This window comes from Cynocephalus volans, chromosome 5 (assembly GCF_027409185.1).
Source record: "Cynocephalus volans isolate mCynVol1 chromosome 5, mCynVol1.pri, whole genome shotgun sequence".
Taxonomy (NCBI): domain Eukaryota; kingdom Metazoa; phylum Chordata; class Mammalia; order Dermoptera; family Cynocephalidae; genus Cynocephalus; species Cynocephalus volans.
In genome coordinates, this window is record NC_084464.1 from 118129075 (window position 1) to 118154976 (window position 25902).

At 37.6% G+C, this 25902-nt stretch overlaps 1 protein-coding gene across 1 annotated transcript; it reads left to right on the plus strand.

The window, feature by feature from the left end:
• The first annotated feature begins 1996 nt into the window (after positions 1 to 1996).
• RWDD1 (RWD domain containing 1) lies at positions 1997 to 25902 on the plus strand. The gene is made up of 7 exons (XM_063097704.1): positions 1997 to 2267; positions 10494 to 10559; positions 13204 to 13334; positions 20276 to 20419; positions 21102 to 21234; positions 21735 to 21797; positions 25607 to 25902. Exons 1-7 carry the CDS (start codon positions 2195 to 2197, stop codon positions 25726 to 25728), a joined length of 732 nt encoding a protein of 243 aa, XP_062953774.1. The 5' UTR covers positions 1997 to 2194; the 3' UTR covers positions 25729 to 25902.

Genomic DNA, 25902 nt, shown 5'->3' on the forward strand with positions numbered 1-25902 from the left:
ACATGACCTGATTTACACTGTAGCAGGATCACCCTGGCTGCTGTGTTGAGTCAGAGTAGACTGTGGGAGATATGCGAGGGAGCAGGGAGGTCAGTTCGGCGAGAAGGTATTACTGAGATTCACTACCCTTCAAGAAAACTTCTCCTTGTCAAACTCATTTTGTCCTCCTCACTTGTCATTCTTTTCAACAGAACTTCATCTTTCCAGTTGTAGCCAAAAATCATCCTTGACTCCTCTCTTACAATACACATCAAATCCTGTCAGCTCTTACCTTCAAAATATATCCAGAATTTGATCACTACTTCTTCACATCTATTACTGCTGTTCTGGTCCAAGTCATCACTGTCTTTTGCTTTGATAACTGCCATAGCCTCCTAATTGGTGTCCATACTTTCAGACTTTATCCCCCTTAAGTATATTTACACCACAGTGACCACAGTGGTATTTCTAAAGTAGAGTCAGATTGTCACTCTCCTATTTATACACTCCAATGATCCTACATGATCTGCAATCACCTCTCTCTTCTCCCCCAGTTCATTATGCTCCAGTCACACTGGCTTCCAACATGCTAGGTGGGTTTCCACCTTAGGACCTTTGTACTGGCTGGTCCCTCTGCCCAGAAGCTTTCCCGACAACAAATCATAATTCCTCATAATTCCTCCAAACTGAGGCTATCCACAAAAATAAGCACTTTATATTTGCAAAGTTACTTCAGGTATTTTATTTGATTCTCACCATGGTCATGAGAGCTTCCACATTTTTCCCTGAGAGTTTAAAAGAATGCCCCAAATCAACCCTTAATACTTAAAACACGGAATCAATACTAAAGTGTGACTGAATATGTTTGTTTTAAAGTATTCCTCTGCTATAAGTAAAAATATTTCCCAATAAGAGATCAAAATTCCTTCTGGCCCATGGGACATCATCATTTTAACAAGAGAAAACTTCAGAGCATTCATCATTAGGGAGTTTTTTATTTAAAAAGTGTTGCCCCCACTATACAAGTGAAACCAGCTTTAATACACAAAACAAAACAAAGAAAAATACAGAACAGTGGGAAAAATCTTTTAACACGTTAGAGTATAAAGATAAATATAAAACTAGTTGTTTAATATTCTTCTCATAAAAGTACCATATTTATTTAGCCATTTTCTTAGCTTTCTGCCACCATGTTTCTTTGAAAATTTCTCCAAGCTGCCATGAGCATGGAGATGACAGATGTACATATTTTAAATACTACTTCCTCAGATTTATTCTCAGAAGTGATATTACAAAATCAAAGGTTATGAACATTTTTCTGGGTATTGCAATTTTTGCACTGCACACCAAAACTGTCACTGAACTCTACATCCCCTCAACAATTCACAGAAATGTACAATCTCAGGTATCTTTAGGTCTATGTCCAGTCACGTTCATTTCACACATTCAAAAGTGAAGCCTAAAGATCCAAACCTAAAAGCCAGATCTCCGGACTCAGTGGATTTCTCCCCCGGATTGACCAGGACTTTTTAAGCAGTTGGACCAACCCTTCTGAACCAGCCAGACGCAGTAGCAGAGGTTTTGCTCCTCTGCTCACTGGATTCTACGCTGGTCCCAGCCCCTCTCCCAGCTCCGTGGAACCCCAAGCCATTTGGAGTAGAGAAGCGCAGAAACTTCTCCAACACCACTCGGAGACACCACTAGGCTGCATGTCTGCGGCGCCGGGGCGACAGGGTCGCAAACCGGAAACTGGAAAAGGTGACAGTTGGCTGACGTCCTCCGCGGCCCGCCACCAGCTACACAGTCCGGCTTAGGTGCGCGAGGCCGGCCTACAGCCCAGACTCATCGAGCGAGGATGCCGCGCTGAGGGGCTTCTCAGGCTCAGGCCCTGCAAAACCCAGGAGCCGGTTCTAGGTGTCCCTGGCGAATGCCAGACAGGACCCCTTCACCATCGCAGCAAATCCTGAGCAGGCGTGGGGCAGGCGGCAATCAGTGCCCCTCTGGCCAGGCCGAACGAGTCGAACGCAGAATTAGGGAGCGGGCAGAGGCCGGCGCGGGGCTGTTGCTCAGCAGGCCGGGCCTGGCGTTGGGCCCCGGGCCTACCACCCGGGAACTCTGCGCCTGCGCCCGCCCGGCCGCCTCCCGCTCTCCTGGTCTCGGCTGCAGCGCGCCGCCTGGGTGTCTGGGCGATCCATGGGCAGCAGCGAGGGCCACGATGACAGATTACGGAGAGGAACAGCGCAACGAGCTGGAGGCTCTGGAGTCCATCTACCCCGACTCCTTCACAGGTGACTTCCGCGGCCGGGAGCTCGCAGCCGTCTCGAGGTGGAGTGGACGGGCAGGAGGCGCTGCAGCCCTCGGCCTCCCGGATTGGGATGCAGAAGGGGGCAGCGAGGCCGTGCGGCCACCTCCCCCGCTACCCTCCTCAGGGTTTTAAGTCACTTATCAGTAACTTCAATGGCTGTTTCCCCATCTGCGCTTGTTCTCTGAAATCTGAAAGTCGGGTGACGCTGGTGAGGTACCCGGAGAGTGTCAGGCCTGGAATTGAGTCTGGAACACTTTGGTTTTGGGGTAACCCGCAGCAACCCGAGGTTTAGTGAAATACGTGAAAAGGAAAGATTGTCCAAGTGAGATTAGTTTTTCCAGAGCCGCAAAGGTGTCAGTTTTCACATTTTCACCTTTAATGAGGTAGAGGCTGTTTTTCTTACGATGGTATTGAAGTTTGAGGGATTCAGAGTGCTGTTCTCAGAATAACCCAGAATCGGTTTGAAAGTAGCATAGTACCTGATGTTTGTCGGTATTCTTTTTTTTTAAAAAAAAATATTTATGTATATTCTGGCATTCTGCAGAGTGCCTAATGAATGATTTGGCTCAAATTTCTGTTCCTCTGTAGATTCATAGGTTGTTAGACTGGAAGGGATATTAGACACCATCTAGTCTGGGACTCCTGCTACACACAAGGTAGTGGAGGCTCAGGAAAGGTAAGTGACTCCGTCATCGAGTTAGCGGCAGAGCTGGTGCTAGCAATTTGGTCTGGAACTCTCTCTGTTCCTTCACCTTCCAGACATGTGGGACTTGATATCCAGCTTCAGCTGAGATGAGGGGGAGCTGAAGATTACTTGGTAGGTTGGGCTGATGTAAAATATTGTTAATGAGAAGTTCATTAGGTGTGTTTTAAAGTAGAGAATTCTTCTGTATTAAGCCATGCTTCAGATGATTCTGAAAATGCTACAAGATAACTGTATCAATATGGCTTCTCTCAGATTTGAGAAGTGGTCAAATAAAGCCTATAAAAGTGAATAGAACCGAGATTTGTGGGGTTTAACATTCCCCATCCCTTCCTTTGAGTGTTGTCCATCTTTGATTGTCAGAATTTAGTGTAAGGTATGTTACCCTAACTCATAAACTCCAACTCCTCTGCCTTTCATTGTTTAGCTTAGTTTTCTTGGCTCTAGCTTTTGACCACTGCTTGCAATGGTAGCAAATTTTGTTCTGCTTTGCCAACAGGCAGATGTCTCTCAGCTACCCCTGTATAGCTCCAGTCCTGTTCATGTTCTCTCTCACCAGCAGTACAGCTGTGCTGTGAGGATGTTAAGGGAATGAGTGAAGAGGGGTTTGAGAGTGTCATAACTGGGTGAGTGTGTATGGAGTCTGGCTCCCTTCTCTATCCTTGCTTATTTGTCGATGTCTAAATAAAATAGAATATAGGGTCAGTTGTTGGATATATTCTTAACCACGATGTTTAGTCATTTCCAGTACTTTGGAAATATAACAGGTGTGAACACTGTGTAGGGAGAGTCAAGAAAGCATAGGATGTGCTATTTTCATTTCTTTGGACAGAAAGTATCCCTCATTAAATCCTGTGCATATAAGCATGTTTAAAAGTAATACATTTTTAACTTTAAAACAATCTTCTCTGAGTATTTCAAATTGTACTAGGCACTGACAGTTCTGGTATAGTTCAGTATGTAAAATTCTTGTCAGATGCACAAGTGCTTGAGGATTCTGAGCCAGGGTATAAAAGACAAGTTATAAATCTTTTGATGCATTCAAGTATTCTGCAGTATCAGTTGAGCCCATCTGCCTCTAATTCCTGTCAGCATCCCTACAAACTGCAATAAGTAAATTAAAATAAGATGTTATGATTTATAATTCTCAGGGAACTTTGCCTTGTTTGTGATCATGTTCTTTATGAAACCTTGTAGGGAAAGGCAGAGGACTTTGAAATAAAATATTTCCATGTCTGATCTTTTGAAATCTTGAGGATTGGCAAGGTTTGCTGTTTTACAGCCTTCTTTTGTGTTTATGATTCCATACTTTCGAATTTTCATGCCAGGTTTAAGAAAGAGAGCTTGCTTGTGTCAGTTAGCCAAGGAACACTAATAGGAAGTTTTTTAACTTAGTAACATTTAATATTAGATTTGGTAAATGCTTAATGTTATTGATGAAGGAAGTAGACAAGACTTTTTTTTTTTCTTTAAGCGGTATAATTGAATGCTTGACAAAGAAGCATTTGTTAAGTTCACGTGATCCCATGTGGATGCTGAAGAGGCACAGTCCAGCCCATAGACCTAGCCTAATCTCAGAATTAATTGCTTGACTATTTGCAAAGAACTTTTGGTCCAATGTTGCATTTGTTGTGAATTATAACAAATCATAATACAGTTTCTTCTTTTTGCCTATTCTGTAGCTTGATTGCACATTGATCCAACCCTCCTAACAACTAGTCTTCCAAAATATAAATGGACTCTCCTGATACCACACTCTCCTTCAGTAGTGCTTCACTTGACAAGGTCCTGCTAAGGTAGTAGAATTTGGTTATTTCCATTTCTGTATCAAAATTTCTGCTGTGGGGAGTTTTGTTGGAACAAATTGGTTGGCATCATGTTAACCAAAAGCCAAGTTCCCATATTTCTGTTTGCCTTACAAGGAGGGGTACATAATCCTGTATTTGCTGTGTGCATACTTCTAAGTAGCAGCCATTAGCATTTAGCAGTTATAATTGTTTCTTAGAAATAGGGTAGAAATCATCTTGTAAAAGCAGCTTTTCTAAGACATACTTTTTGAAAGGACAGAGACTCCCTAACAGCTAAAGAGATTTGTTTTAGTAAGGGCTCTCTGTTTCTTTGTGAAAACTAAGGTCATTTGTGTACTCCTTTAGTGTACCTTTTAACCACTACCTCCATTATTTGTTTTTGACAAAATTCTTAATTTTGTTAAGTTTACCATCATTTATCCCTATTTCACCTACTATCTCTTCTGCCCTTACACTGGTTCCTTCCACAATGCCCCAAACCTTATTCTTTATCTCAAAAGTATTTTAATTACAATGGTGGAAGTCTAGCATCCTTAGTGAAGACTAATCTTTCCTCTACTTATCCCAACTCACAGTAATGCATTAGAATGGTATTATTCCTTTATCAAAATTCAGGAATCATCTATTTCTGAAAATCCAATTAAGTAACTTTTCCATTTCTATTTTAGTTATTGCCTGACTTTGGAATATTACTCCTTACCCTGTATTATCATCATTATTATTATTAGTAGTAGTATTTTAGGATTAGGTTCAGCTGTGACAGAGAACGTCAAATAACATTCATTTTTAAAAAGGTGAAAGTGTTTTGCTCTTGCACATAAAAGAGAGTTGTGGCAGCTCTGGTCCAAGAATTCCTCAGGAATCCAGGTCTAACTTAGCTCTCTGACATTCGTAATGGTCAAATGGCAGCATTCCCTTTCCAGACAGTAGGATATTGTATTAGTCTGTTTTCTGTTGCTTATGCCTGAAACTGGGTAATTTATAAAGAAATGAAATTTATTTCTTACAGTATTGGAGGCTGGGAAGTCCAGGCTCCTGGGGCACATCACGTTGAGGGCGTTCTTGGTGGGAACTCTCTACAGAGTCCTGTGGTGATGCAGGGTATCTCGTGGCAAGAATGGCAAAAGTGAGAGCACTTTAATGTGCTTACTTGCTCTCCTTCTAAAGCCATCAGTAACCCTCCTGTGGCAACCTACTCATCCATTAACCCATTACTCCGTGATGGGTTAGTCCATTCATGAGAGCATAGTCTTCACTACCTTTCAGCACTGCCACATTGGGAATCAAGCTTCAATAGATGAACTTTTGGGGAACACATTTAAGCCATAGTAGGTAGATAACAAATGAGGATAAAAAGAAGTAAATGATGGTTTCTTAAGGAAATTTCCTGGAAACTGTCAAAGGACACATCTCCTATCTTGTTAGCTGCAACTTAGTCCTTTGATGAGACCTAGCTGGATGGGAGGCTGGGAAATGTGGTCTTTGTTCTAGGTGGTCAGTATGTCAGTTTATAAGGGTATAACTATAACAAGGGGAGAGTGGATATTGGGGGACTATTAGCAGTGTTCTCCAATATCCTTCTTGTACCTAGTTTACATTTTTTTCTCAATAGTGGCAGCATGGTGTAGTGTCCTTGGACAAATCATATCACCTCTTCGAGCCTCAGTTTTCATATGGGCAATAATGTAAGTAAATACTTTATAACTGTTAAACAAATATAAGATACTCTTTACTAGAAATTTACCATCTTAGTTGTTGATTCTTCTAATAATGTGGCTTCACAACTACTGTCTTTATCCACTAACAATTTTGATTGCCACTTCATTCAGCTGCACCTGAGTATAGACATAGGTTGGAAATGCCATCTCCAAAAGTTTGGCCTCTGAAATTCCTTTCTGTCCATAATCTTTGTAGTCCTGCAACTCTTGTTTCTGTGCTTTTACTGAAAATGCCTTTTATCATGATTTCTCATAGATTGATAGTTCATCAGCTTCTTTCTGGTCCATCTTGCCTCCCTATTCTTTCTGCCTCCCAAGGGCAGGCAGTTCACTAATATTCTTGCCAACATCCCTATGTCCTTTTGGTTTCCTCATTTACCAAATATATATTATACGCATTTTTAGGAACTCAGTCTATAGGGAAACAGATGTCATGTAAATTTAGGGAGAGGGGACAGTCCAAGTTGTTTTGGAGAACTGAGGCATGGTGAGGAGCTAACAAGTGGATGACATGGGGGAAAGGGTATTCCAGGTCCATACAGCATGTGCAGAAGCAGGACTCTGAGAGGTCAAAAAGCGTTCAAAGGACAAGTGGTTTGTTATTTCTAGAACGTCAAGTGAGAAGTGAACGTCATGGAAAATGAGACCTGACAAGTAAGCAGAGGCCAGACCACAGAGGGCCTTTTCAGGGATTTAGAAATGATCTTGCAGGACAATGGTTCAGTGCCCATTTTGTTCCCCACCATGTAGCTTCACAGGCAGTGTGGTACACATTGTAGACACTGCCATGTCAGACCCAGATCCTGATAGGGTGGCTTCACAATAAAATAGGCTTTGGGTTTTGCATGTTTTCTAGAGTGTTAGCTACGACTCCACCTCTTTCTCACATCTGATCCCAACCCACTGTGTACAGATAGAGATCTGCTGCTACAGGCAGCTAATGATGTGGTTAAATCTGCTCAGTAGAAAACTCTGTGACAAGAGACAGTGGGCAGGATGGGGTGGGATGGAAGAATCATCCCTCACCTCTTCCCAGTTCTCTCTTTCCTTGATTTTCACAACACTGTTGCCTCTTGAGTTTATTATCTGTTGTGGCTACTACTTTTAATCTCTGGCAGTTTTTCTTCCTCTTACTTTGTTCTCCAAATTGAGGATTCCTTACAAAACTGCTGTTAGCCTTTATTTTTCTCTACTGTGTTTTCTCTCTGATGATCTCATTTAGTCTAATGGCTTTAGCTATCACCTCTCTGTAGATGATCTCAAAATGAATCAAAGCCCAGCTCTCTTTAGCTCCATTTGTCTGTTTCTGACTGCCTACTCAAATATAACATGTCTGATTTTTCTTTTGTATTCCTCATTTGTGTTAGTAGCAGCACTTCCTCAGCCTGCAAATTCAAAATGTTGTCAACCTCTTAGCTTCCTCCATGTTTCCTGCTATTCCCATCACTATCAACCTAGTTCAGAACCTCATTACCTTTGCCCTGATTCTTATAATAGTTGTTTAGTTTCATCCTGCCTAGAGTCTTGTTTTCCTCCTTCTGTTTTATGCACGGTTGATAAATGATTTATCTTACTATGTTTAGAAATACAATTCTGGGTGCCGGCCTGTGGCTCACTTGGGAGAGTGTGGTGCTGATAACACCAAGGCCCCAGGTTTGGACCCCTATATAGGGATAGCAGGTTAGCTCACTGGGTGAGCATGGTGCTGACAACACCAAGTCAAGGGTTAAGATCCCCTTACTGGTCATCTTAAAAAAAAAAAAAAAGAGAAATACAATTCTGACCATATTACTGCTAGAAAACTGTTATTGTCCACAACTAAGCTTTCAACTGTATTTTCAGTCAGGTTTCTTCACCCACATATAGGTCCACCAAATGGAATAATTTGTTATTCCCTTCTATTCCTTTAGCTTTCCCATTATTATGCCCTTGCTGCCATGGTACCCTCAACTACATTCCCCATCTCTATCTCTGTTTGCTGATATGCTGCCCATATCACCATTTATAGCCTACCGAAAAACACTTCCCTGGAACTTCTCAGCTGGGAATATGTTTTTCTTTTTAAATGAAGCTCTATATAGTTTATTCAGTTGTGCTAGTTACTAGCTGTATAGCCTTGGACAAATTATTTAAAAGCTCTGTGTCTCAGTTTCCACATCTATAAAATTGGAGTGATGCTATGCTATGTTTGTTTCTTAGACACATTTTTTATATCTTAACATCTCTGAAATATGAATTTGTCTTGCAGTCGATTACATATCATAGTTTAATTGGCAGCTTATTTTTCTTTCTTAGTAGTACATAAAGTAAGGTGTATCTCATACTTGATGACATCTTAAATTTGGTGAAATGTAGTTAGTTATAGTATAAAATTCTGGTCCAGCTGTCAGAATTAGAGGATTTTCATGTAAGTGCATAGCACAGCACAGGCACAAAGTGATACTCAATAAATGTTAGCTGTTGTTATTGGGTATAGGTTGCCCCTGACCTATAGCCTCATGGAGTCCTAGAAATGGTAACGAGTTGGAGTGTCATTGTGTTGAACACTTATTTCTATAGTGACAGTGTTTTCATTTCATGACATGTAAATGCTAAAGTTGGTCATGAAAGGAAAAAAGAATGAAATACATCAAATATATTTTATACACATTTGTTAAAAAAATAGGTAAAGCCAGTCATATTATGAAAGCTATGTTATAAAGACCTTTCAGTGTCTTTACCAGCACAGGCTGGACTGCCTGAGACCTATTAAAGTATGAGTCCAATGAGTTTTTTATCTTCCTGGCAAACACCTTTCTGGTAATCATAGGTGTTCATCATTGCTTCAATTAAAATGAAAGCATCTGTCTTGAAAATATTATTATATATATATTTATGGCAACTTTAGAAAGTTCCAAAGTAAGAAAAGCTGAGTAGTTTTCTTGGTGACTTCTTCAATGATCCTGCTTTTTCATTTCAGAAAAACTCTCCAGAGCTGGTGCCAAACTTGGCAGGTACCAATGCTTCCCAGGCATGGAGTGAGACATAGGCTTTTCTCATACGCTTAGCAGCCATTCTTGTGGCTCGAAGTTTCCTTGTTTACTCTTCAGATGATTCTGAATACAAGTTTCCTTTGCTATTGTTTTCCTCCTTTCATTCTATTGTTTAGTTCTTCTTTCAGTGAGCCTATATTTATTGAGTTTCTAGATACCTCCAGGCACTCATCTAGGAGCTCTCATAGGCTTTTTATAGTATTTTATGGTGGGGAAATAGATAATAAACAGAGATACAGGTTAGCTAGACATCAGGCTGTAAAATGACATATAAATCTTTCTTATTTATGTAAATGTTGACTTAATGTCTTGTTTAATAAACTTTAAACAATGTGGTGTTTAGACTTATAGCTAATTCATTTTACAATTAATTCCAAGAAAGTTGGGAGAGGCCCAGTAAGTATTTGTTAAAGAATAAAGTTTGGTTCCAGAGATGATATGGGAGAGAAAGAGCAAGAAGACACAGACACTAACAGATCAATATTTATTATTTGTTTGCCATGGAGATTCTGACTTATACCTCAGAATATATAAGTATAAAGATCAGTGGTAACATGAACATTAGTGGGTAGTTTCTGGGGAGTAATGTCAAACTCTTCATTTGACATTTCATTTGGGATTTTTAAGAATGTAATTTTCCATATGTATGTGGAGATTATGAAATAAAAGATAAACTACTTAATTATTTTAATTAATTTGGTAAAACACCAAAAGGATTATCTACTATATGTACTAGTTTCCAGATTAAAGACAACCCTCAATTTCCATGGAAAGTTGATGGACATTTTTGTTATTTCAATGTTGTGCTCAGTCCATATTTGAGGAAAAGGAAATACAGGCAAGGGACCAGTTTCCAGGATTAGGTAGTGATAATTTGCTAATAAAGAAAAGCCTCTGCCTTTGGAAGCATGTTAATATAACTTAATTTCTGTATATATTTTCTTGCAGTATTATCAGAAAATCCACCCAGCTTCACCATTACTGTGACATCGGAAGCTGGAGAAAATGATGAAAGTAAGTCTAATAAAAATACTTGTGGTTTTTCTAAGTACTCTCAGGAATTTCACTCATTCTGTAGCAATTGTGCTGGGCATTGCAGGTATGGAGGTGCTAAGGTGCTGTTAAGAATCTAGTATGAATGTGGTGTATTTCCAGCCAGTATTACTGTGTAAACGTGACTCCTAGAGAAATAGAGAGGAAGTTAATGAGATACAGGCTGGTACAATAAGCTTAGTTTTAAAAAGTGAAACAGAAACATTAACAATACAGCAGATGGAGAAAAGGTAGGAGATTTTTGTTCAAAACAAGACTTTGCATGCAAATATGTTTCAGTGGTTGTGTGGTATTCCACTGAGTGACTATTATTTTTCCATGGCTCTTGTTCTCTTTGGACATTTAGATTGTTTACTGGACATTTGCTGTTATAAATGGGGCTGGATATACACCTATCTGCAGGTCTTTCTCTAGGATGAATATTCTGATGTTTAATATATGTAACTATAAAATCATTACTTTGTGAGATGATGGTTATGTTAATTAGCTTGATTTTAGTAATCATTTCACAATGTAACATGTATATCAAAACATCACATTGTATACCTTAAATATATACAGTTTTTATTTGTCAAATATACCTCAAGAGAGCTGGGGAAAAAATAAAAATGAAAAAGTAAAAAAACTTGTTCTAGCAATAAAATTAGAGATGTGTTAGTAAAGGAAGAAAGAAAAATGCCAGAAGACACCGTATTTTTTACTGACCTGTAACACTGAATCTTTTGCATTCATTGACTCATAAAATTCTTTGTTGACATTATACGTGAAAATTAAAACAAAATATCAAACCTGCTAATTTTAAAGTGCTTTTTCCCCCTTCCATAGAGAGTAATATAGATTTGAGTTACTTCATCAGAATCAGTAGATTTTGATAATTAAATTGTGAGTTACAAGAAAGATGAACTCTAGGAGGAATCACTATGAGTAATAAAAGTTTTAAAAAATGTTTAGCATTACTGCTTAGTTGCAAACTGTCTAGTGGAATTGAGAACTCACTTGGCTGGGCTGTAGAGAGATACCTTGCACTAATATGCCCATGAGAATTTTACTCCTACACAAGTGTCAGATCTTTAAATTGGCACAGGCCAAAAGAGTGAATGAGAGTGTATATAGATGAATCATGTTAAAACTTTCCCAGATAACCTCTCAAACTGTCCAGCGCAAAACTGTGTCCTCCAGCCACCAGTTAGCAATGCCCTGCTGGCATTGTGCAGATATAAGTATAGATTCCAGGGCTATAGCCAGGTCTTCTGAAGCCAGGAACTGGCTTTGGTGGAGGCTGAGAATGAGCCTATGGTAGTACTTTTTCTGTGTGTTACATTTAGTGCCTTTGTTTAACTTACGGAGAGTTTTTTGTTTTTTGTTTTTTGTTTTCTGCACTGGCCAGTACGGGGATCTGAACCCTTGACCTCAGTGTTATAACACCACACTGTAACTGATGTTGGAAGTCGAGTCTGGCGGTGCCCATAGATGGCCTCAACCTACCCTGTCTTCTTACCAGCTTCTTAACTCCACCACAGGAAAGAATTCAAGAGCAGGGTCACAGTGAAAAATGAGAACAGGTTTAATATAGTGAATAAGAGATACAGGTTTCACAGAGAGAGTGTGGCATAGCTCTAGAGACTGAGCAGGGCCCACACCAAATTTAATACAAAAGTAAGAAATACTTAGAGATCAGTACGGACTGCAGGCTGGCTCAGGAGAATGAGCAGCTGCTTGCTAAAAGTAAGTTTGATTCAAAAAGAAAGAAATACTTACTCCACAGGCAGAGTGCAGGCGGGCTCTAAGAGAGTGAGCAGCAACCCCACCTTCTGCTGGGATTTGGCTTTTATAGATTCTCTATCTAATGAATATTCAATTAAGGGGGTGGTCCCTGGTTATGTAACATTTAGTCTTGCACATGCTCAGTCGGTCCCCTTTTGGAGCATGTTCATTGGTCAAATCCTGTCACATGCACCAGGCATATTCAAGAATGTTCTTTGCTCTCTAGCAGCTCTAGTGGAAGGTCATTCAGCTGCCAGGGTTATATGACCCTTCTCTACTGAGCATGCCCAGCCACTAGATTTGCATAAGCCAGCCCCTTGTGGTCTCATTTTCCTGGTGTTGGTGCAGAAAATAGGTCTCATTGGCAGCAGTAACATTCCTCTAGGGGAGGGTCCACATGAGAGGCCTGAGACCTTGGGGAGTGGCTTGAAACCCAGAGTTGTGTCCTGAAGTCCGAGCCCAGGGAAACTGAGCACCTCCTATCATTACCAACAGAGCTAACTGGCCAGCCCTGTCTTAGGGAGAGTTTTAAAAAGGGTGGCTTTTATCCATCCTCTTTCTCAGACATGTAGTATGATAAAATACCAATAAGTAATATAAATGTATTTCATGTGTCAGAAGTAATTTTTTTTATTCCTATGATTTGTTTCACTTATCTCTTTGTGTTATGTATTGCTTATTATTAGTGATTATCTCTCTGGTCTCTTAACCTTAGTTTTCTTTGTAGAAGTTCTATTGTACAGTTTTCATTGACACATTGTAAATTAATTACTGATTCAACAAAGATATTAACTCCTGTACTTCGACAATATTCACATCAAACTCTTATCTTGTGTCTTAGCTGTCCAGACTACCCTCAAGTTTACATACAGTGGAAATTACCCAGATGAAGCTCCCCTTTATGAAATATTCTCCCAGGAAAACCTAGAAGATAGTGATGTCTCAGACATTTTAAAATTATTAGCATTACAGGTAAGGAAACAGTTTTATGTTTTGTAGTGGTTTTATTTCATTGGTCTTAAATATTGTACCTTAATTTTAAGAGTTAGGCAGTGCTATTAAATATGTGTAAACAGTACATTGGCCAAACAGAATTCATGATACATAAGGGGGTGGTCCCTGGTTATGTAACATTTAGTCTTGCACATGCTCAGTCAAAAGTATCTTTATTTTTTTACCATCCCTTTAAAATTTGAGTAATAGAAGTTGTCCTAGTGCCCCTTTTTGAAATTCAGTCAGTCCCATGACTTTTCTGCTCACTCTTAAGTGGTAAAAAGTCCAACAGGTACTTTAAGTTGTAAACACAATTTTGATTTGGCTGTTAGAATGTCTAGTCCCATGTGTAACTAAAAATTTCAGCTTTTTAAAAAAATTAAAACTCACCTCTCCTCTGACTGGTTATGAGCTAGTTACCTATAGTCTGGGAAGAGAACTGGTGGTTGATTCCCCCCCCCACCCCCATCTCCTCCTCCCTAAGTTTACAAACAGCAATAATGTCTTATGACCCCTCTACGAAAGGAGGGTATATGGAAGAGAGAATGGATATTGGAAAGTTCCTACTGAACTAGTTCTGTTATGGGGTGTGCTACTCACACTCTGGGTTTGGCAGGTATTTAATGTTCACTCATGCTTGGGTAGAGAGTTTTCATGGGTTCTTCAGAGTACAGACTAGAGAGGGCAAGTAAAATCCTTATTACTCCACCATCTTAAAATCAGAAGTCCTACTTCTCTTTATTTTAAGAACAGACAGAAAACATGTCTCCACCTTAGATGTGACTTGTATATTCTAAGTCCCCTTGTATATATATAGTCCCCTGAATGCTGGTGTTGTAAAAATATCTGGAGCTATTAGAGAATGAGATGTGAAAGAAGATATATAGGACAGGAATTTTTGCTGACCCTGGGCCCTGTTCACTCTGTTACCTGCATGAAGTTATAATAATCACTTGGCTTAATGTGTTTCATTTTAAAACACTGTAGAGAACCTGGAATGGTTGTGCTATATTCATTCAGTTGCACATTAATGTAAATTACTCAATCTGAGTGAATTTTTCAATGTGTTTAATATTGTATTTATACTCAAACTCTCCTTTCAAAAAGGCAGTTTTGATTTCTTTGACTCTTGCCTGAGATCAGTTGTATTAAGGGAATATTTTTGTATTTTCTCCAAAAATAGTTGTATTGATTTTCAGTTATCAAAATAGTAAATTCATGTTACAAAAACTCAGAAAGCACAGAAAATCATGAAGAGGAAAATAAAGATTATTCTTAATCTCACCAACCAGGTATAATTGTTTATTAACATTGTGGTGTGATACGGTTCCAGACCTTATTTCTTATGCTTATATGCTAGTCCCCCTCTCCCACTCCAAGATAGATTGTTCTATACAAAATGTTTTATAACATCCTCCTTTTCACATAACAATATATGTGGGTATCTATCCATTTCATTTAAACATGATACGAATTATTATTTTTGATAACTGCATAGAATTTCATTGTATATGTAGTTACACATACCTTTTTAAAAAAAATCTTACAATTGTTTCTCATTTTTGCCTGATTTAGTGTATAATTCTTTCAACATTTTTATATATCACTAGTTGTAAGTCCTTATATCAGGTTCTCCTTTGTATGCCTAGTTCCTGGCACAAAGTAGACACTCAAATATTTGTTGAATGAATTACTAATGAGTATACTATTCCAGTGTTTCCCAGAAGTAGGATTGCTGGATTAAATGGTATGCATACTTAAGAATTTTCTCTGTACTGACAAATTGACTTTCAAAATAGTTGTGGCAATTTATGATCTCATCGTAGCCATTGAAGTGTCTGTTTTCCCACATTCACTAACACTAGATATTTTCATTTGGAAATCAAAAAAAAATAGGACAAGATAAAAATGGTAAATAGTTATAATTTGTATTTCTTTAAATACTAGTGATATGGAACTATGTCTTATGACATCTGAATTGTCTAGTTTCCGTGTGAATTTTTTTTTTTTTTGCTTTTCTATTGGAATGCTTTCTTTTATGAAAGGTATCCTACTAGGATTTGTTTTTGAAATGTATTGAGCATTAATTAGGTTGAATTGCCAAGACAAACACCATCTCTAGTCTCAAAGATTTTATATTTTGGTGAGGAATATGGAAATCATTACTTTGCTTTAAAAATGCTGTGATGGGTGAAGTACAGGATTATATGGGTGAACATAGACTTGAGGCAATGCAGAAGCTTCCAAGAGGAATATGAGACCTGAAGGAGGAGTTTGCCTTGCAACTTAAAGAGAGTTGAAGAGTTTCAGAGCAGAGGAACAAGCTTGTTAAAGGGCATTGAGATGAGAGAGAGAGAGAGATTGATGGATTATTTCCTCCTGGAATTTCCAGTCATATAAAATTAATTACCTTAGAATTAGAAGTGTTGGTAGTAAGTGGAGGAACTAAAGAGGTTACTTCCTTTTTAAGAATTGTCTTCTAAACTGTTTAAAAAATATGAACTTGGTCCTGTTTAGTTTGGAAAGCTGCTGAGGTGTTTTAAGCATGAGACCGACTGGCTTAATTTTGTGGTGCTTCAGCTTATAAATTAGATTAGCTCTGTGTGTTTGTGTGTATTGAATGGTCATGGGAGGTTGATGTTGGAGGAGACAAGATCATAGGTTTTAAGAAGACTAGTTAGGAGGTTCTTATAGTATTTCAAGCTGAAAATGATGGTGTCTTGGGCTAGGGTAATAACAGTGTTGGCAGTGAACAGTGAACGGATTTAAATGATATTAAAGAGTAGGTTAAGAGGCAGTGGTAGAGCTTATGATGGGATAGCGATGTTCAGACTGGGTGGATGGTGGTGTAATTTGCAGAATTTGAGAAAACAGAATAGGTTTTGTGGAGAAGATGATGGTTTCAGTGTTGCGGTGATTGCGGGACAAGTCACCGTCCAGTAGACGGATTTAATATGGGTTTAGCACTCAGAAGAGAGATTTGTTCAGTCATTTGATTTAGGATGGTTAGCATAGAGACACCACACAGAAGCCCAGCTGAGGAGGATTACAGGAGCTAGCTTGAAATCTAACACTCATGGAGCGCCCAGGAGATGAAATATCCATTCAAATTCTGCTGAGGCCAGCCCTATCAAAGAAATGCTTGGTAAGTTCGAGTTTCTGACTAGTATGACTTGAAATTATTTTTTTTGTCTACTTTATTGAAACCCTATTTTGTTTCTGTGGGGAAACAAAATATTTTGTTTTATCTTATTTTGCTCTCAAATGCCCAACTTCCTAATAGCCAGTCAGTTATATCTCTTGTATGAGTCAGAGATGCTTTTACATTTGGTTTTAAACCATTTCTAATTTAAAGAAAATGTAGGTAAAGAAAAATTACAAAAGCACCTACATTCTTTATTATTTTGTTAGATTAGAAAATCACTCTGGCCTCAAAATTCAAATGCTGGCAAGGATGTGGAGAAAAGGGAACTCTTGTGCACTGTTAGTGGGAATGTAAATTTGTACAGCCATTATGGAAAACAATAAGGAGATTCCTCAAAAAACTAAAAATAGAACTCCCATATGATCCAGCAATCCCACTGCTGGGTATTTATCCAAAGGAAAGGAAATTAGCATACCGAAGAGATATCTGCACCCCCATATTTATTGCAGCATTATCCACAATAGGCAAGATATGGAATCAACCTAGGTGTTCATTGACAAATAAATGGATAAAGAAAATGTGGTATATATACACAATGCAGTATTACTCAGCCATAAAAAAGAATGAAATCCTGTCATTTGTGGCAACATGGATGAGCCTGGAAAACATTATGTTAAGTGAAATCAGTCAGGCACAGAAAGATAAATACTGCATATGCTCACTCATATATGGGACCTAAAAAAAAAAGCCGATGAGCTTGTAGAAGTAGAGCATAGAATTGTGGTTACTAGAGGCTGGGAAGGGGAGAAGTTGGGGGGTTAGGGAGAGGTTAAGGAGTACAAAATCACAGGTCGGTAGGAAAAATAAGTTCTTGTGGTCTACAATGGAGCTAGGTATCTAAAATTAACAATAATTTCTTGTATGTTCTCAAATAGCTAGAAGAAAGGAGCTCAAATGCTCTTATCACAAAGAAATGATAAATTTTTGTTATGATATATATGCTAATAACCCTGATTAGATCATCACACATAGTATACATGTCTTGAAATATAACTACCCCATAAACATGTACAATCAATACGTGTCAATTAAAAATGTTCTTAATTCCACCAAACTATATACTTAAAAATGGTTAAAATGGTAAATTTTAGTTGTGTATTTTATATCCATAAAAAAGTGAAGAAAAATTTAGTTTGTTGTCACAGCTCTTTAAAATACAAAATAAAAAAGCTAAAATAATGAACATGCTGGAGAAATGATGTTGCTAGTTACTAAAGGAAAAGATTTTCTTTTTTTTTTTTTTTGACTTTGGGAAATTAAATTTATTATTATTTTTATTTATTTATTTATTTTTTTAAATTTTATTTTGTCAATATACATTGTGGCTGATTATAGCTCCCCATCACCAAAACCTCCCTCCCTTCTCCCTCCCCCCTTCCCCCCAACAATGTCCTTTCTGTTTGCTTGTCGTATCAACTTCAAATAATTGTGGTTGTTATATCTTCTTCCCCACCCCAGTTTTGTGTGTGTGTGTGTGTGTGTGTGTGTGTGTGTGTGTGTGTGAATATATTAATTTTTAGCTCCCACCAATAAGTGAGAACATATGGTATTTCTCTTTCTGTGCCTGACTTGTTTCACTTAATATAATTCTCTCGAGGTCCATCCATGTTGTTGCAAATGGCAGTATTTCATTCGTTTTTATAGCTGAGTAGTATTCCATTGTGTAGATGTACCACATTTTCCGTATCCACTCATCTGATGATGGGCATTTGGGCTGGTTCCAACTCTTGGCTATTGTAAAGAGTGCTGCGATGAACATTGGGAAACAGGTATACCTTCGACTTGATGATTTCCATTCCTCTGGGTATATTCCCAACAGTGGGATAGCTGGGTCGTATGGTAGATCTATCTGCAATTGTTTGAGGAACCTCCATACCATTTTCCATAGAGGCTGCACCATTTTGCAGTCCCACCAACAATGTATGAGAGTTCCTTTTTCTCTGCAACCTCGCCAGCATTTATCATTCAGAGTCTTTTGGATTTTAGCCATCCTAACTGGGGTTAGATGGTATCTCAATGTGGTTTTGATTTGCATTTCCCGGATGCTGAGTGATGTTGAGCATTTTTTCATATGTCTGTTGGCCATTTGGATATCTTCCTTAGAGAAATGCCTACTTAGCTCTTTTGCCCATTTTTTAATTAGGTTGCTTGTTTTCTTCTTGTAAAGTTGTTTGAGTTCCTTATATATTTTGGATATTAATCCTTTGTCAGATGTATATTTTGCAAATATTTTCTCCCACTCTGTTGGTTCTCTTTTAACTCTGTTAATTGTTTCTTTTGCTGTGCAGAAGCTTTTTAGTTTGATATAATCCCATTTGTTTATTTTTCCTTTGGTTGCCCGTGCTTTTGGGGTCATATTCATGAAGTCTGTGTCCAGTCCTATTTCCTGAAGTGTTTCTCCTATGTTTTCTTTAAGAAGTTTTATTGTTTCAGGGTGTATATTTAAATCCCTAATCCATTTTGAGTTGATTTTAGTATACGGTGAGAGGTATGGATCTAGTTTCATTCTCCTGCATATAGATATCCAGTTATCCCAGCACCATTTGCTGAAGAGGCAGTCCCTTCCCCAGTGAATAGGCTTGGTGCCTTTGTCAAAGATCAGATGACAGTAAGTGTGTGGGTTGATTTCTGGATTCTCTATTCTATTCCATTGGTCAGTGTGTCTGTTTTTATGCCAGTACCATACTGTTTTGGTTATTATAGCTTTGTAGTATAGCTTAAAGTCAGGTAGTGTTATGCCTCCAGCTTTATTTTTTTTGCTCAGCATTGCTTTGGCTATGCGTGGTCTTTTATTGTTCCATATAAATGTCTGGATAGTTTTTTCCATTTCTGAGAAAAATGTCTTTGGAATTTTGATGGGGATTGTATTGAATTTGTATATCACCTTGGGTAGTATGGACATTTTCACTATGTTGATTCTTCCAATCCAAGAGCATGGGATATCTTTCCATCTTCTTGTATCCTCTCTAATTTCTCTCAGCAGTGGTTTGTAGTTCTCATTATAGAGATTTTTCACCTCCTCGGTTAACTCAATTCCTAAGCATTTTATTTTTTTGGTGGCTATTGTAAATGGGCAGGCTTTCTTGATTTCTCGTTCTGCATGTTCACTATTGGAGAAAAGAAATGCTACTGATTTTTGTGTGTTGATTTTGTATCCTGCGACTGTGCTGAAATCATTTATCAATTCCAGCAGTTTTTTTGTAGAGGTTTTAGGCTGTTCGATATGTAGGATCATGTCATCTGCAAACAGGGACAGTTTGACTTCATCTTTTCCAATCTGGATGCCCTTTATTTCCTTCTCTTCTCTGATTGCTCTGGCTAGTACTTCCAACACTATGTTGAATAGGAGTGGTGAGAGTGGGCATCCTTGTCTAGTTCCTGTTCTTAAAGGAAAAGCTTTCAGCTAGGAAAAGATTTTCTGATTTCTATCTATATTTATGAACATTAAGCAGCATTTGCTGAAATATCTGTTTCAGGTTGGATCTGGCAAATTTATATGACTTTTAAGATAGAATATTATTATTTCTATATATGCTCACTTCTTAAATGATTATTTATCCAAGTGCATGAACATATGGCTTAACTGAATTAGTCATCATGTTGTAAATGTATGGGATTTAGTGATTATACCAAAACATTTTTTTCATTCATTAGTTTTAGTTTTTATTTTTTTTTTGAGATGTTTCTCATCACCTTTTTTTTTTTTGTTACATAGGCTGAAGAAAATCTTGGTATGGTGATGATCTTTACTCTAGTGACAGCTGTGCAAGAAAAATTAAATGAAATAGTAGATCAGGTAAAAACTAGAAGAGAGGAAGAAAAGAAACAAAAAGAAAAAGAAGCAGAAGAAGCTGAAAAGGTATATTTAAGAACCTTGTTTTCTTTCATTATTCTTTACATTTGTTTTGGGGTTTTTTTTTGGCACTTTTATTTTATTTTATTGTATTTGAAATTACAAAATAAATAAAAGTAAGTTTGAGTAAAGTTTTACAAGGAGTGAAGTTTTAGAATTCTCTCATTTGGTTGGTGGCATAGCATGAGTAATGACGATAATCAGTTAGTAAAGGTTATGCAAGTAGGACCAGGAAATATGAATTATTTCAGCTGTGTATACAGTTTAGAATTATAAAGCCCCTGCCACAGTGATTTAAATAGTTATTAATGTAAAGAAAATCTCAAATTCTGAAATGAAGTGTAAAAGTTATGATTTTGTGTTATAAATTAATGTGTATTCAAAACATATTAATACTGAAAGTAACAACTTTCTTCTTAACAGCACATAGCTATGGTGAATACATTGCATATTATCTTTGTTTTTGTAATAAGAATCAAAAATGGACTTTTTCAGAGTAAGTTGCCAAAACCAATGAGAGTAGCTAGTGCAGGCAGAAATCAGATTAAATATTTCAAAATTTCAAACATTAATTTTTCTGTTTCTTTCTTATGTGGTTGTGTTTATTTGTCTAGCAGGTATTATTAGGCTTTATTTGTTAAACTGTTGTCTCATTAATCTGGTGACATGTCGTTTTTTATTTTCTAAGCAATTATTCCATGGCACTCCTGTTACAATTGAGAATTTCTTAAGTTGGAAAGCCAAGTTTGATGCAGAACTCTTGGAAATTAAAAAGAAACGAATGAAAGAAGAAGAGCAAGCAGGAAAAAATAAATTAAGTGGTATGATTCCCCTCCCCTCATTCCTGTTACTCCCAAACCCTCCTGTATTATTTCTTATATAGCAAGAAGATCATTTGGACAGATTTCTTTAAGAAAATAATATACTTAGGCATCTAGAACAAAAAGAGAAGACATTATATCTACATGGTGATCTTTGTTCATACATACTTTCTAACTAATTTATGGCTTATCTTGGATTATAAATATTGCAATTGATAAATCCTGAGATATAGGGACATTAAGGATCACAAGCCTTGGAAGGGGTAGAGTCAAACCTATTTGTTTTCCAGGACTCTAAGGCAGACTAAGTGTTCACTTGTTCCATTTTAATGCAAATATATTTCATGTGCCTCTTAGCTACTGAGTTCATAAGTTTATTGAAATTCACAGAAAATAAGGTATTCAGACTTGTTTTCTTGGATTATTACACTTTTAAAAGGGTTTCTGGGAAGACAGAGGAATACTATGCCATTCTAATTAAACATACTTATTTCTTTTAGGGAAACAGCTGTTTGAAACAGATCATAATCTTGACACATCTGATATCCAGTTCTTGGAGGATGGTAAGATAACATTAAAATTTTGCATGTACATAGTATGCTGTCTTTAATTTTAAACCATGAAAATCAGAGTGATAACTTTAATTTAAATTTTTTCTCCCAAGGCTGTTAAAAAATACATTTTGAAAAATTCTAATGGTTGATCAATTTGTACATTTGAACTGAATGTTTTAATTCTATAGCAATGAATTTTTAAAAGTTTTTTCATAGCTTAATATCAAAGATAGCAATAGACAATTATGGTCACAATAGCCTCTAACAACTAGTAAAGTGGGCCACTGTGACTCAGGTGACCTGCTTTCCTCAAATTTCTTGTGTTATAAATCTATGGAAACTACTCCATGGTCTGTTGTGGAGCTTGTAAAAACCTCAGTCATGGAACTCCTAGCATTACCTCTAACTAAAATCTTACCTTTCCTATTGTTCGTGTCTTTGGAGCATCTAGTTCCTTGTGCTTTCCTTCTCCTCCTTTTTCTCCTACCCCTTACTCTTTTTCGGTCTTCCATCTATTCATCATCCACAAATAGTTATTGCACTATCCTGGCCACGGATGATGCAGCAGACAACAATATAGACCAATTCTCTGCCCTCATGGAGCTTACAGCCTACCTGTTTTTTTCTGAAACTGGGCTTCATACTTAGTTCCACCTCTGATAGCACCCTTGAGTTCTACACTTTACCAACCGTCTGTTATGTCCATCTTGCCATTTGGGGATCCTTTAGCTTTTGGCCTTTGAACCTTGTTCTGGATTACCTGCTGGAGAAGGTTAAGAAGCAATGTTGATAGGGCTCACTGCTAAATCATGTTTCCTGCCCTAAGCTGGGCCCTTACAGACACTGAACTTTTTTTTTTTTTTCTTATTGGGACATAGTTGATGGTACATATCTGTGGGGTACAGCATTGAATATCAATACTGGTGTGCAATATATGATGTTCACATCGGGATAATTAGTATAGTCATCATTAGGCAATGTAATCGATTTTCATGGCACTTTACCAATTCCTCCTTTTCCCCAGTCTCTCTCCCCCTTTCCTACCCCTTGCAACTTCAGGGGTTCTGAGGTTCTGTTCTCTTCTGTTGAAAAGTTCAATATATTATTGTGATTGTTGTGTCTTTTTCTTTCTCTATTTGTTTATGTATTTATTTATTTTCTTATTAGCTCCCACATGTAAGTGAGGACGTGCGGTATTTCTCTTTCTGTGCCTGGATTATTTCACTTAACATAATTTTCTCTGTATTTATTCAGATGCTGTGATTGGTAGTATTTCATTCTTTTTTATGGCTGAGTAGTATTCCATTGTATAACTATGCCACATTTTCCTTATCCATTCATCCGACGATGGGCATTTAGGTTGATTTCAACTCTTGGCTATTGTTAATAGAGCTGAAGTAGACATAGGAATGCAGGTGTTCCTTTGACATGATGATTTCTATTCCTTTGGGTATATACCCAGAAGTGGGATTGCTGGGTTATATGGCAGTTCTATTTGTAGTTGTTTAAGGAACCTCCATACCATTTTCCATAATGGCTGCAGCAATTTTACAGTCCCACTAACAGTGTAGGAAGGTTCCCCTTTCCCTGCATCCTCACCAGCATTTGTTATTCTCTGTCTTTTTGATAATAGCCACTCTCATTGGAGGGAAATGATATCCCAGTGTGGTTTTGATTTGCGTTTCCCAGATGCTGAGTGGTGTTGAGTGTTTTTTCATGTGTCTGGTGGCCATTTCTCCTTAGAGAAATGCCTATTCAGTTCCTTTGCCCATTTTTTAATTGGTTAGTTATGTTTTTTGCTGTTAACTTGTTTGCGTTCCTTATATATTCTGGATTTTAATCCTTTGTCGGATGCATATTTTGCAAATATTTCCTCCCACTCTGTTTGTTGGTTGTCTTTTCGTTCTACTAATTGTTTCTTTTGCTGTGAAGAAGCTTTTTAGTTTGATATAATCCCATTTGCTTATTTTTTTGTTGCCTGTGCTTTTGGAGTCATTTCCTAAAGTCTTTGCCTAGTCCTACTTCCTGAAGGGTTTCTCCTATGTTTTCTTTTAGGAATTTTATAGTTTCAGGACATATATTTAATTCTTTAATGCGTTTTGAGTTGAATTTGGTATACGGCAAGAGGTATGGGTCTAGTTTCATTCTTTTACATACGGATGTCCAATTTCCCCAGGACCGTTTATCAAAGAGGCAGTCTTCTCCCCAGTGTATATTATTGGTGCCTTTGTTGAATATCAGTTGGCTGTAGGTATGGGCTGATTTCTGGGTTCTGTATTCTGTTCCATTTGTCTGTGTGTCTGTTTTTATGCCTGTGCCATTTTTAATCTGTCTTATTACATTCTCTGTAGCTACTCCAAGATTTTTATAATCTCAAAAAAAAAAAAAAAACCCGAAAACAACACAAAAACACACAACCCAATGTGGATTTCCTCTTCTTTCCTCCTCTCAGTTTATAAGCTCATTTTATCTCCCATTTTGCTGAGAAATTCTAGCTCCAAAAACCTTCATCTCATTCTCTCTTGTACTTTAGAAGTTTTGGTATCTTCACTCATTCTTGACTCCTTCCCTTTCTAACGTATCAAGTATCTCCTAATATCCAAAAAATTACCAAAAACCTCCTACTGATTCTGCCTCTGAAATGTCTTCTCAGCAATTTCCTTTCCTGCTTTGAAGCCTTTATCATTTCCACCTGGGCTTTTGTGGTAGCCTCTTAAATTATTTCCCTAAATCTGTTTGTCTTTCTACTGCCCTTACTTATTCCATACTCACTACCTTTGAAGTTGTATTTCCAAAACCCCTATTTAGTCATAAAATATCTCTCTTTAAAATCCTTTGATGGTTTCCACTGCTTCAAGGAAAAGGTTGACTTACACAGTTCTTCTCAATGTGGCCCTTATCCATGTTATCTCCAGGTATTTTTCCTAAAGCATGTTGTTTTCTAGTTAGAAGTGTTTAAGGTCTTATCTTTTTTCTCTGCCTTTGCATATAGTTCTACCTAGAATTTCTTCATCCTGGCCCCTTTTCTTCTCAGTGAATTCAAATTTATTGTGAGGACATCTCAGACTTCATCTGCTCTGTTAAGACTTCACTACCTCAATCAGACAGAATCAGTTATTCTTTGGCCTGGACTTAGCAAATTGTATTTTATTACTGAACTGCTCATAGGCATGAAGCATTCTTTTTGTATTCTTGCTGAATTGAATGACAGTGACCTGGAGTCTGAGAGGGAAGGAAGATGAACAATTTTTGGTGATTTAATAATGCTGTAATATTCTACTTTTATCTACTTCAGACTAACTGAAGAGGAAGATGTTTAACACAGAGCCTGGGTATTGCTTCTTGTAGGGCTTAGACATTTGGAATCTTGGAAAGGCATACCATTGGTTACAAGAGGAACTGGGGTAGGGTTAAGATCAGGTTAAATCTATCGATTAGATAACAAGGATAGTTGAGCTTTAATGATGCGCATGTCTGCCGCTATTGGAAGAGATAGCTACAGGTGCAGGTCCCATGGTCAGTGATAATCAACTTTGTATAACCAGGATAGCATATCCTGGTTAAAGTCTTCAACTTATAACATGGCACCTTATAAATAATTCATTCTAGTAAGGCTTTATATATATTATATATATACATGTATATATAAAGCCTTACTAGAATGAATTATTTATACTACATATATATTATGTAGCTGTATCTACATATATACATATATATGTAGTTGTATCTTTATATATATGCATATATATATATGTAGTTGTATCTTTTATTCCTGAGTATAAGATTGAAGGTGAAATTTTTTTTGCCTTTTGCAGCTGGAAACAACGTGGAGGTAGATGAGTCTTTGTTCCAGGAAATGGATGACTTGGAGCTGGAGGATGATGAGGATGACCCAGACTACAATCCTGCTGACCCAGAGAGTGACTCAACCGACTAATGGACTGTCTCCATCTGCAGAGAGGCTTGACTGCCACAGCATCTGTGGCTATGCTGAGAGGGCTTTGATTTTCCTTTCTTTTTTTCTAAGAAAAAATAATTTTCAGGAGAATATTCTTCTGATAGCTTTCTTCATTGAACTTAATAAACTGATCTTAAAATTTCAAATACAAAA